Source organism: Solanum dulcamara, chromosome 10 (assembly GCF_947179165.1).
Source record: "Solanum dulcamara chromosome 10, daSolDulc1.2, whole genome shotgun sequence".
Lineage (NCBI taxonomy): Eukaryota > Viridiplantae > Streptophyta > Magnoliopsida > Solanales > Solanaceae > Solanum > Solanum dulcamara.
This window is the reverse complement of record NC_077246.1, coordinates 26,254,297-26,264,755: the sequence shown is the minus strand read 5'-3', so window position 1 is coordinate 26,264,755 and position 10,459 is coordinate 26,254,297. Positions and strand designations below refer to the sequence as shown.

General features: G+C 32.9%; 2 protein-coding genes across 2 annotated transcripts; both read left to right on the top strand.

The window, feature by feature from the left end:
* The first annotated feature begins 549 nt into the window (after nucleotides 1-549).
* On the top strand, nucleotides 550-1,108 carry LOC129869726 (uncharacterized). Its single transcript, XM_055944362.1, has 2 exons — nucleotides 550-672; nucleotides 821-1,108. Exons 1-2 carry the CDS (start codon nucleotides 550-552, stop codon nucleotides 1,106-1,108), a joined length of 411 nt encoding a protein of 136 aa, XP_055800337.1.
* A 2,014-nt stretch (nucleotides 1,109-3,122) lies between these two features.
* Nucleotides 3,123-10,040, top strand: LOC129871344 (2-phytyl-1,4-beta-naphthoquinone methyltransferase, chloroplastic). Its single transcript, XM_055946239.1, has 7 exons — nucleotides 3,123-3,307; nucleotides 3,408-3,472; nucleotides 6,149-6,239; nucleotides 7,668-7,756; nucleotides 8,001-8,196; nucleotides 8,942-9,041; nucleotides 9,684-10,040. Exons 1-7 carry the CDS (start codon nucleotides 3,179-3,181, stop codon nucleotides 9,782-9,784), a joined length of 771 nt encoding a protein of 256 aa, XP_055802214.1. The 5' UTR covers nucleotides 3,123-3,178; the 3' UTR covers nucleotides 9,785-10,040.
* The last annotated feature ends 419 nt before the right edge of the window (nucleotides 10,041-10,459 follow it).

Genomic DNA, 10,459 nt, shown 5'->3' with positions numbered 1-10,459 from the left:
GCATGTGAGAAGAGTTTTCAAGAGTTGATGGATAGACTTATTTTTGCGCTGGTGTTGACTTTGCCGAAGGGTTCTGATGGGTTTGTTGTCTGTTGTGATACTTCATGAGTGGGTCTTGGTTGTGTTCTAATGTAGAATGTAAAGTGATAGTCTATGATTCTAGGCAACTCAAGGTTCATGAAAGGAACTACCTGACATGTGACTTGGAGTTGGCTGCTGTGGTATTTGCTTTGAATTTGTGGATACACTACTTGTATGGTGTCCTTCATTTCTCTCTCTCTTTCACTTTTAAGATTTCTCTCTACCTCATCTTCTTCTTTCTTTCTTTCTGTATATCTTCCTCCATTTTTTTTCTTCTTTTTTATGGTCTTTGTTGCCGCCATTATTACCGCCATCGTCGTCGTCAATGTTTATCATTTTTTATCGCGCTCGTCTTCTTTTTCTCTTTTTGGTTTTTATTTATACAAACTGTTTTGTTTTGATTTTAAAATTTTTGAAGATTCTTTTTTTTAAAGTCATTGAAGAAAATCTACAAAAAATCAAGCAATTATGATAGTTGTTGCAGCAACTGCTGAAGTTGTTGTAGCAACTACAATAGTTGCTGCGATAATTATTGCAACAACTATCGTAGTTGCTACAGCAGGTATCGTAGATGCTGTAGCAACTTCAACAGTTGTTTAAATTGTTGTAGCAACTTCAGCAATTGTTTAAATTATTGCAGCAACTTCAGCAATTGTTAAAATTTTTACAACAATTTCAATTTAGTTGCTCCGACAACTTCAGAAGTTGTTTAATTTTCTGACAAAAAGTGAGGTGAAAGAGCGGTGATTGTGGCGGCAAAAGAGGTGTTGCTAACAACGAAGGTAAAGGTGATGGTTGTTGTAGTGGCGATGGTGGAGGAGAAGGAGGAGGCAACAGTGGAGGTAGAGGAGGAGGAAGAGAAGGAAGTTATAGAGGTGGCGGAGGAGGAAGAACTGGTGGTTATGGTAAAAGAGAAAATAGTGATGGTGGTGGAGTAGGAAAAAGAGGAGAAAGTGGTATTGATAGAGGAAGAAGAGGAAAAATTGATGGTGGTGGAGGTGGTGACGACGACGGTGACGGCAACTGAAGGGAAGGAGATTGTGGTGGCAGAAGGGTGTGGAGGGTGGGTGGTTGAGTGGATCTTTGTGTAAATAATAAAATTTGAGGGTTTTAAAATTAGTGTCATTAACACTAATCATAAAATTTTCACCAATACTCAATTTTTAAAACTCTTGTCACTCTTTTTAAATTCTAAGATTTTTTTGTCACCCTAATTAAAAATCTCTTGAAACTAATAACCCTCTCTTTATTTATTTTTATTTTTTAAAAATATTTATTATATGTCAATATCTTATTGGATGAAATTAAACCCCCGTCCCTACTAGATTTTCCCCCATAATTATCGAAGTCAGAACAATATACCTCTTCAAGACCTTAAAAGAAAATTTTAAAAAATAGTTTTTGTATTTGATGTAACTTTTAATTTTTAAAAAATATTATTTTGGGATTATAAAGAAGGATATTATTTTGACTTGGATAGATTATGAAAAAAATCTACAAAATCTTTTTTGAAAAATCTAATAATATTTTGTATTCTCTGCAACTTTAATCCAGATTTTTAAATAATTTTTTTAATCTCAAGAATAAAGAAAACTATTCAAATTTTATTAAATAAAAATTAAAGAAAGATAATACCGTATTAACAAATCACTTTGATCCTTACAAGATTGATTTTTTTTGTAGAAATGGAATACAAGTATGAATGTGCAATTTTTTTTTAATTTGTGAAATATGTATGTTTGTAATTTTAAATTTTTAAAATTTTCATTTTAGATTTCCCCCCAAATTTATCTAAGCAAAACAATATATCTGCTTCATGACCACTAAAATGTTTTTTAAAAAATAAGAAAAAACTAAAACAAATACAAAAAACTACTAGTTTTTTTCTTTAATTTTTTTCATAATTTATTCAATTCAAAACAATATCATTCTTCCTTTTACAAACTCAGCTCTTTCAAACCCTCTCAATAATAATTGACCATTCACTCATGCTTTCATGGGAACAAGAAACTGAAAGTCTGACCCTAAAATAATTCCTTTTTAAAATAAAATAAAAAGCTACAGCAAATACGAAAAACGACTTCATTTTTTAAGGTCTTGGAGAGGTATATTGTTTTGACTTGAATAAATTATGAAAAAATTTAATAGAGGTGAAGATTTTTAAAATTTAAAGTATTTTTCAAAAATAAATTTTTAAAATTTTAATTTTTTTGAATGGTGGAGGGCTTAGGGGATGGTTTGGTGATAGGAGTGCCGGGGTAGGGGTAAAAAAAAGGGAAAATTATGTGAATAGGCAAATATATACTAGTTAATTAATTAACATAGTTATAGTTTGAATTGATTACGGCTTACGGAAAACATCTAGCTGTAATTACATTTTGAGTTTTGTATAATTCGCTCGATTATACAAACGTTGTTCGCGAATATAGTTTGAGTTTTATATAATTCGTGTGATTTATACAAATGTTGTGCGCGAATCGAATTGTATAGCGAAATATACAAATACTATAAATTGTATAACAAATTATATAAATGTTGTGCATGAATTGTATAGTGAAATATACAAACGCTATACAAAAACTGCGAATTGTATAGCAAATAATACAAATATATACAAACATTGCGCGAATTATACAAACGCTGCTATAAGTATAACTACAAATTTTAATTAGCAAACTATAGATATGAAGCATAATTAAGGTATTTTTGAGTGACTATATGAGAAAAATCCTTTAAAAAAAATCAATTCTTTTTTTAAAAAATAAATTTTAAAATTTTTATTTTTTTTATGGGTAGGGTCGGAATATGGGTGGGGCAAGAAAAAAATTGTAATTTGAGGTTGGAGGAGAGTTTTGGAAAATGTTTTCCAAAACATTTAAACCAACCAAATATGAAAAAATAGGAAAACATTTTCTTTCATACCAAACACATCCTTTGTCATTTATGATTTTCTTAGGTTCAAATTGAGAACATTTATGATAACTACAGGGACCAAACTGACATTATCCTTTAAAAACAAAACGTAAGCATCGCTTTTAAAAAAATAAAAATAAAGCAGAAGAAGAAGAAGGGAAGAGGTGCAGCTAAGGAAGTGACAATGGCTTCCCTTCACGTTGGTCTTTCTACACTTTCCGGGCAAAGTTTCCGGCCGACACGTAAGTTGATAAGTCGATGTTCCGCCGATAGGCAAGCGCTGTTTAACCGCATTGCCCCTGTTTATGATAATGTTCGTACCACCTCATGATCTCCTCCATTCACTATTCAATTTGTCAATTACTCGGTAGCTATATATATGTTTATTTTTTGCACAATTTTCATGCTTGCAGTTGAATGATCTCCTGAGTTTCGGTCAACATCGCATCTGGAAAAGAATGGCTGTTTCGTGGAGTGGGTAAACTTCTTTCTCTCTCCCTCATATTTTATACTCCCTATGGTCGTTCTCTCCCTCATATTTTATACTCCCTATGGTCGTCCGGTAAATTGTTGAGACTTTTTTTTATTGTTCAAAATAAGTGAATTAAGTTCAATAGAATTGTTGAGGTTCTTAACTACTGTATAGTTTCTAAGAAAATAGTTTGGAATTAATCAAAAGGGTAATATTAAAAAATAACTCTTGATTAATGTCTTTAAATATTTTCTTAGGATGATTCAGTTAATATAGAGTAGAGGGAGTACGGTTTATGTCCCATTTAACATGATAATGTAGACAATGAATTTGGCGTCAAGAAAATATTGTAACAATATTAGTATTCTATTTCAATAGAGTTAATATTACAATATCTATAATTCCTCTTTTCTGTAATAAGTTTAAGGCCTTTGAGCTTGATCTTGACTTGTATGTGAATTCAAGGTGCTTTGAGCTTGATTATGATTTACAATCTTGAACTTGAATGTGGATTTAATTTAGTAATCATGAGTGCTTTGATGACGCCACGCATAATAATTATCTCAAGAACAAATAACATTGATCTTGATTGTCTTGGTATTTGATTTGCCTTCGTTTTTGATGTTGAGTAGTTGAAACTTGTAAAGGAATTCTTGAATGTTAGTATTTTGTAGTTGTAGAGAATTTTATAGCCTTTGATCCACGAGCATTCTGTTGTTTATTGTTCTGAATTTTTGTTCCTTTTCTAAATCACGAGGATCCCTATTTATAGTTATGACAGACAAAGAGGCTGAAACAAATTTGATGAACTTTGTATTTTGTGGACTCTAAGCTGAAGAGAAAAATATATACTTTAAAGGCAAAAAGAGTCCCATTTTAGTGGTAAAAAACAACAGTATTCATAATCTTTACTATTTGCCATAAGGAGGACTTGTAAGACGATATAGATCAATATCTTGATTTCCTAGATATATTAGGGAGAAGCACGCAACGGTTGGTTGGGTGGAGTCAGGGACGACTCAAGTACATTAGTGGCCCAAGGCGACAATTAAATGGAGGCCTTAAATTTTAAAAAATAAATTAATATATTTTCTTACAGATTTTGTTCTTCTAGTTCTTTGAGCTGCAAAATTGTTATTTTTTTTTAAAATTGATTTCTTTTAATAATTCTTTTTCAATTGATACTATAAACAATCAATTTAATCTTTTACTTCAGATGTGTCAAACTTCTCTCTTTATTATAAATAGTACTTACTCAATATTTTTTTCTAAAAAAAAATCTATAACCTATTATTGCTAAAAAAAAAGGTGGCCCCTCAAATTTGAAGGTCTAACGCCCTTGCCTTTTTTCTAACCCTATCAAGCCGCCCCTGGGCGGAGTTTTTCTTTCTGCGGTAATTTCTGTACAACCTTGGTACTTTATTAATAAATTTTACCCTACCTTAAAAAAGAGCCGTGGGGAGAAGAGTTGTGATGATGAAAATCTTGTTTCCTTTGATTGGTTGACTTGAATCATTGACCAATCAAATTGAAGTGGAGAAAAGACCACATTTGATTGGTTGGATCATGTCACTTGTACATATGACACATTTTCATTGGCCTTTGAGTTGACTAGACATGTCACATCATTTTTGCATGATTTTATTGACTTGTTCATTTAACTTGACGTGCCACGTCATTTGACATGTGACACAAGTTTGGCCTCTAGAATAAGTGATATATTGGGGTAACGAAGTGGCTCATAATTTGTATCCCAAATAAATGGACTAGCTCAATGAAACTGGACCTTTAGTTAAATTCATATTTATTGGATTCAAATAATTTAGCAAATTATATTAGTCAACAATATTTTTTTGGACTAATAATCTTGGATTTAAAATGTAGTCCATATTTTATACATTTGAATCCAATTAAATTTAAATGGTTACAGTTACCATTTGATGTGACATTGATGTTAAAATTCTCTTTTGAGTATATATTTTTTTCCCCATACATTTATAACAATGATTTTTATATTAAAAAACAATAAGTATGTAAATCAGAAAATTAAGGAGTGATTTCAACTGTTTCTTTGGGACCCTTCATATTTTGGTAACAAAGAGAAATGCCATATTTCCTTTCATCTGACAGTATCTTTTGTCCTATTGGTCCTTCATACAATTCGAGAAAAATGGAAGCTTCTTTTCTGTCTGCAAATGTTTCCCTTCTACCATTCTACGGGTAAACATCAGAGGGGATCCATGATTTGAATGGTATAACAACAATAACATACCTAATGAATCGCACAAGTGGGTCTGGGGAGAGTGGTAGAGTGTACGCAAACCTTATTCCTATCTTGTGGAGGTAGAGAAGTTGTTTCCAAAGGATTCTCGGCATAAACATTATATATCTATATTTCTAATAACAACTACTAAGTTCGGATGAACCCACGTCAGAAGAACTGCATCTCTCACTAGGTAAAGCATGAGACGCTTGTGCATTGTAAATAAACTAATAATGGTTAATATTGATGGAAAAATTGTTACACTTAGTACACCTTATTTAAATCCATTCAAATGGGGAAGAGAGACACAGGACAAATGAAATTTCCACATCTTTTACTCTGTTCTTAATCATATAATTCTTGGATTTGGGCTATGTTTATGTCCTAGTTAAGCTGGAACAATAGAGCTTGTATTGCAGAGCTAAAGAAGGGGACGATGTACTAGATATCTGTTGTGGAAGTGGGGATTTGACGTTTCTTTTGTCTGAAAGAGTTGGACCCCATGGAAAGGTTCCCTTCTCTTTCTTTTTGCTGTCTCTGGTTTGCTTTTATTCTATTTTTCATTCTTTCTGTTCTTCCACTGTGTAATTGCGGTTTTTAGTTATTATTCACCATTTCAGAAGAAACTCAGTTCTTTCATTGACCATTCTGAGAAATTCAATAAGCTATTTGAATAGACGGCTCTATGGAATTACCAAAATGTCAAGACATAATTATTTTTCCTTTGTTTTGTTAGAAATGAAAACAATAAGAAAACTAGGAAAGATAGGATGAATTACTGTGGCTTTTAACTATCATGTGGAGATAAGAAGTTAGTAAAGATAATATTCTTAAAAGGAAGAGAAAAAAACTTGTGCCCCATTAATTGTTTTATAGCACCTGTTGTTTTGTTAACAAGAGATCATTTTTTAATCGTTGAATCTTCTACCCTGTTGTGTGAATAAATTTTTTACTTATTTCTGTTCAGTTGCCTTTTTTGTTTTGCTAATCGACATCCTTCCTAACATAGAAATTAATGTGTCTCTTTAGATTTTATGCATCTTCCAATTCCTGCCTCTCTGTTTCTGCTTAATGAAAAATCTTTTAATAGAAAACCAGGGATCCTATAACTTAGCATAGGAGAAGCCATCTCTGGCATAATTCTTATAGTGTTTATTACTCGTTGAAAAGGGAAAAAACAAGAAATTCTTGAATGATCTTGAACCTGGTGATATTGTCACTTCTAGTTTGAATAGGTCCTGATTTGTTAGGTCGCTTTTGTTAGCTGTGTTTTACCTGTTCTCCTCTGGTGAGCATCTATGTAATAACATCATTTAGCACTTCACTAGTTCTCTGGACAAGTTGTCCTGTTCTTCTTATTTCAATTCTCAGCTTATCCTGTCCTATCTTATTACTCAACTTTCTGAATGTCAAATGTGTTTCAATATGTGAAGCTCATCTATAAATTTTAGCCTGTTGTACTGAGATTTCAGGGTGATAATTATTATTGAGACCTAAATCACTACTTCTTCTAAAGATTATTGGCTTCATGATTTCTGATGTCAATCTCGTGCCTGATAATTAATGTTACTTTTTGTTGTCCTTCCTTGATCTTCATGCTTTTGGGGTCTCTGGGTTGCCATTGTCCACTTCTTTCATTTGAGTTTGGCTCCCAATGAAAAGAAATCTGCTCATTTCACATATTTAAAATGTTCCTGTTTTCATTTCAAACATTAAATAAAAATCTTCTTGCAGCAAAGTCACATAATTGTTATGTCACTAAAATAAGTGTCTTCTCTGTTATCTGACTATATTTTGGAAGCTTTGTAACTACTTAAGTTTTTGAATGTAACTGGATTACATGATTGAAGCAGTCTAGGCTAGTTATCTTAATTTCTGAATTTTTGGATGTCAAATTTTACTGAACTGGCCTTTTCATTAGTATGTGCGACTTTGCAGGCAGTTGGTCTTGATTTCTCAAATGAACAATTATTAATGGCTTCAACTCGGCAGAAATTACGTTCAAAGACATGTTACAAGAACATCAAGTGAGCATTGGTAATTAAACTGTCTATATATTCAAACAGATAATGTTTGGAAGGTTATTTGCCAACACAGTTTCGTAAAATCAGCTTGAAAAATAAAATCTAGTCGAGTTCCAAAATGATTTCACACACTACATTTACCAGTTACACGTGTATTATCTTCTGTACTCTTACCTTCTTACTCCTTCCAATTAGTTTTTCATGTTCCCTGAGTCACTGTGAGGGATTAATACATATGATTATGAAGGTGGATGGAGGGAAATGCACTTGATTTACCCTTTCCTGACTCCTCCTTTGATGCTGTTACTATTGGCTATGGATTACGAAATGTGGTAGATAGACATAAAGCTATGGCAGAGATATGTCGAGTTTTAAAACGAGGCTCAACACTATCTGTTCTTGACTTCAATAAGAGTATCAACCCCTTGAGCACCACAATTCAGGTAGTTGTTGGCAGGTTAATACTTTTTTCTACCACATCACCCCAAATTGTATAAAGTTATTGGTTTCATTATCTTTTGCTTTATTTGATGTAGAACTTTCTGTGCTATAAGGATGCATGACAGTTCCATTTAGATGTTTGAAACAATGGACATTATCCATGTCAGAAACACTTGCTTGGAAATTAGGAATTCCATGGCATCCCTCCTTGGTTTTTTTGAGGATGTAGTCAGTATACATTTTTTAGTCTTTATACAGAACATGTGCAAATCTGATGCAACGATGTAAATATAATACTCTTGAAGCTTATCATGTTTTTTAGAGTGTAGGAAAAGCGGGGGGGGGGGGGGCAGCGGAAGGGGAATATTACTTTATGATACAAAAGGGAAATAGTGATCTTCACCTGTCAAAAGTTGGACAATTCTATGTGACTGGATATCAACTGTAGTATAGCTCAAGAATGTTACTCCACATAATATCAGCAAAGTTTCTATACACTGAAACTGCATCCATATACGTTCTCTGCTCGTTTCTCTGTAAAGTTGGGACCAATTTCTTCACAAGTTGAAAAGCAAGCCACTTTCCTAATCAATCAGATTCCAGGGGTTTATCTGTTATCTGCATTTTGGACAACTCCGGAATCTCCATCACAGATTATTATGTGGCAAATTTCTTAATGTTTTCTTTTCCAGCTACTCATGAGTAGTCTTACAATATTTGTCTAATTTTATTTTATGCTCTGTTTAGGAATTGATGATCGACAATATAGTTGTTCCTGTAGCAAGTGGTTATGGCCTAGAAAATGAGTACAAATACTTGAAAAGCTCTATCAAGGACTTTCTGACAGGTCTGATCTTTTCACCACAATACTTTAAGCAGTTTTAATTGTCACTTTCGCTGTAAGCAGTTCTGAAGCTTTCTCCATGCATTATGTTGTGATAGGTTATTTGAATTTTGGATCTAGAAATGAAGTAACATGAGTAACCTCTCTGCCTTAAATAAGTTCAATTATATACACCTGCCAAACAGATAAAAATAACCTTTCCTCATCTTTTCTTCATATTCTTCTGGAGAAAAACATGTTATTCAATTGACATGTATTTCTCAACTCTCTTTTGGCTCAATTTCATTCGTCTCCCTTGATTTCTTACAAAACATACTAGATTAGAACCGGAGGGCAGAGGCTCTATCGGGGAGAAAAATTGAGAAAAAAATGATGCATGAGACACTGAGCTGAAGAAGAAAATAGATGAATCCTGACTTTCCATCCATCAGCCCTTGTAACGGTAAAAAAAAAATTCTTTTAAAAAAAGGAAATATAAGACAGCAATTAGAGAGCAGACTGAAGTTGACATCAAATTCTCTCCCTTGATGAAATGAAGAAGAGAAAAACCTTAATTTAGGGAAATTGACTAATCTCTTTACCTTCTACCAATATTCTTGCCTTTTGTGTCTTTAATCCATGGAAAATGGATGTTTTGTGGTACAGGAAATGAGTTAGAGAACCTGGCTCTTGAAGAAGGATTTTCCACTGCCAAACATTTTGAGATAGGGTTTGGATTTATGGGAAATTTGGTAGCCATTCGCTAGAATGACTTCACTTGCTTCATCTTCCACTTGCCTTCAAAAGCCAGAAAATTTGCAACAAGAGGAATGAGTGGTATTTTTACCAATAGGCTTCTTCTATCGATTTCAAGTCATGCCTGTTAGTGCATTGAGTATTTCACCCTGACTGACTGAAGATATGTGATATAATATACTCTGCACCATTATTTGTTACTTGTTTCCTAATTCTTTGCCCTCTCTTTTTGCACTATGGTATGAAAGATGCTTTAATAAGTGCCTACTAATAGTTTTCAGTAAAATATATTTTGAAACAGCTAACCCCTATCCCGTGCCATTTTGCTCTTTTTTAGCCTTCAAAACCTAGCGAAAAAGAGGGACAAACCAAAACTCCCTGGAAAGCAGAGATCTCCAAAGATAAAATGTATAGCTTTATCAATTATTGTAATCAAAATGTAGTGCGCGTGGATTTTTTTCCCCACAAAAGAGATTATTCTGACACTTAGAAAGGATGTGTTTATATCGGTGATTCATACACTCCTTTTATGCCATTGTATGTTTTAGGCCTTTGGTGTTTCACTAAATGTAGTGTTTAATCTGCTGATTAACTTGTGAAAATCACATCAAAGTTAATAGTTGAGATGCCTTTTACTAGTTTGTGTTAGATACATTGTGTGCACTATTTTGTGAAACGTCAAATGG